This window comes from Chiloscyllium plagiosum, chromosome 7, assembly GCF_004010195.1.
Source record: "Chiloscyllium plagiosum isolate BGI_BamShark_2017 chromosome 7, ASM401019v2, whole genome shotgun sequence".
Lineage (NCBI taxonomy): Eukaryota > Metazoa > Chordata > Chondrichthyes > Orectolobiformes > Hemiscylliidae > Chiloscyllium > Chiloscyllium plagiosum.
The window spans coordinates 28,372,833-28,374,198 of record NC_057716.1 but is presented as its reverse complement, the minus strand read 5'-3'; the positions used below and the strand labels follow the sequence as shown (position 1 = coordinate 28,374,198).

The window sequence follows — 1,366 nt, the reverse complement described above, 5'->3', positions numbered from 1 at the left end:
GTGCTGTGTTAGATAGCTCAGAAATAAATCAGAGAGAGGTAAACTGGATGCACAGAAGTGCCTCAGAAATCCTCACAACCTGGCACATCCTTTGTGGGCAGCTAGTGTTTGCACCAGGTGCATGATCAATATGCCCCTGGTATATGACTGTGTGCTACTGACCCAAGGTGACCATTACAGACTGAGTGTCCTTTAGATGCCACACCACGCCGGCAAGTACCAGGGAAGTCTTTGCTACTGCCTGGTCAATTGACTTTGGGTAAGACAATGGACCTAACAAATTACAGAAATGTTTGATTTCGAATGACTAAATCTGATCCCACTTGTAGTGTGCTCACCGTACCAGAGCCAGGAGTACTCTCAGTACCAGAGCCAGGTGTACTCCCAGTACCAGAGCCAGGTGTACTCTCAGTACCAGAGCCAGGTGTACTCACAGTACCAGAGCCAGGTGTACTGACAGTACCAGAGCCAGGTGTACTCACAGTACCAGAGCCAGGTATACTCTCAGTACCAGAGCCATTGTACTCACTGTACCAGAGCCAGGTGTACTCTCAGTACCAGAGCCAGGTGTACTCACAGTACCAGAGCCAGGTGTACTCTCAGTACCAGAGCCAGGTGTATTCTCAGTACCAGAGCCAGGTGTATTCACTGTACCAGAGCCAGGCGTACTCTCAGTACCAGAGCCAGGTGTACTCACAGTACCAGAGTTTTGTACTCACAGTACCAGAGCCAGGTGTACTCTCAGTACCAGTTCCAGGTGTATTCTCAGTACCAGAGCCAGGTGTACTCACAGTAACAGTGCCAGGTGTATTCTCAGTACCAGAGCCAGGTGTACTCTCCGTACCAGAGCCAGGTGTACTCACAGTACCAGAGCCATTATACTCACAGAACCAGAGCCAGGTATACTCCCAGTACTAGAGTCATTGTATTCACATACCAGAGCCACGTGTACTCTCAATACCAGAGCCATTGTACTCATAGTACCAGAGCCAGGTGTCCTCACAGTACCAGAGCCAGGTGTACTCTCAGTACCAGAGCCAGGAGTACTCTTAGTACCAGAGCCAGGAGTACTCTTAGTACCAGAGCCAGTTGTACTCACAGTACAAGAGCCAGGTGTACTCACACTACTAGAGCCATTATACTCACAGTACTAGAGCCAGGTATACTGCCAGTACTAGAGCCATTGTATTCACATACCAGTGCCAGGTGTACTCTCAGTACCAGAGCCAGGTGTACTCACTGTACCAGAGCCAGGTGTACTCACTGTACCAGAGCCAGGTGTACTCTCAGTACCAGAGCCAGGTGTACTCATAGTACCAGAGCCAGGTGTCCTCACAGTACCAGAGCCAGGTGTACTCTCAGTACC

The 1,366-nt window shown here is 49.9% G+C and overlaps 1 protein-coding gene across 1 annotated transcript; it reads left to right on the top strand.

The window, feature by feature from the left end:
• The first annotated feature begins 303 nt into the window (after positions 1 to 303).
• Positions 304 to 918, top strand: LOC122551915 (small proline-rich protein 3-like). The gene has a single exon (XM_043694483.1). It carries the CDS (start codon positions 304 to 306, stop codon positions 916 to 918), a length of 615 nt encoding a protein of 204 aa, XP_043550418.1.
• Positions 919 to 1,366: the final 448 nt, after the last annotated feature.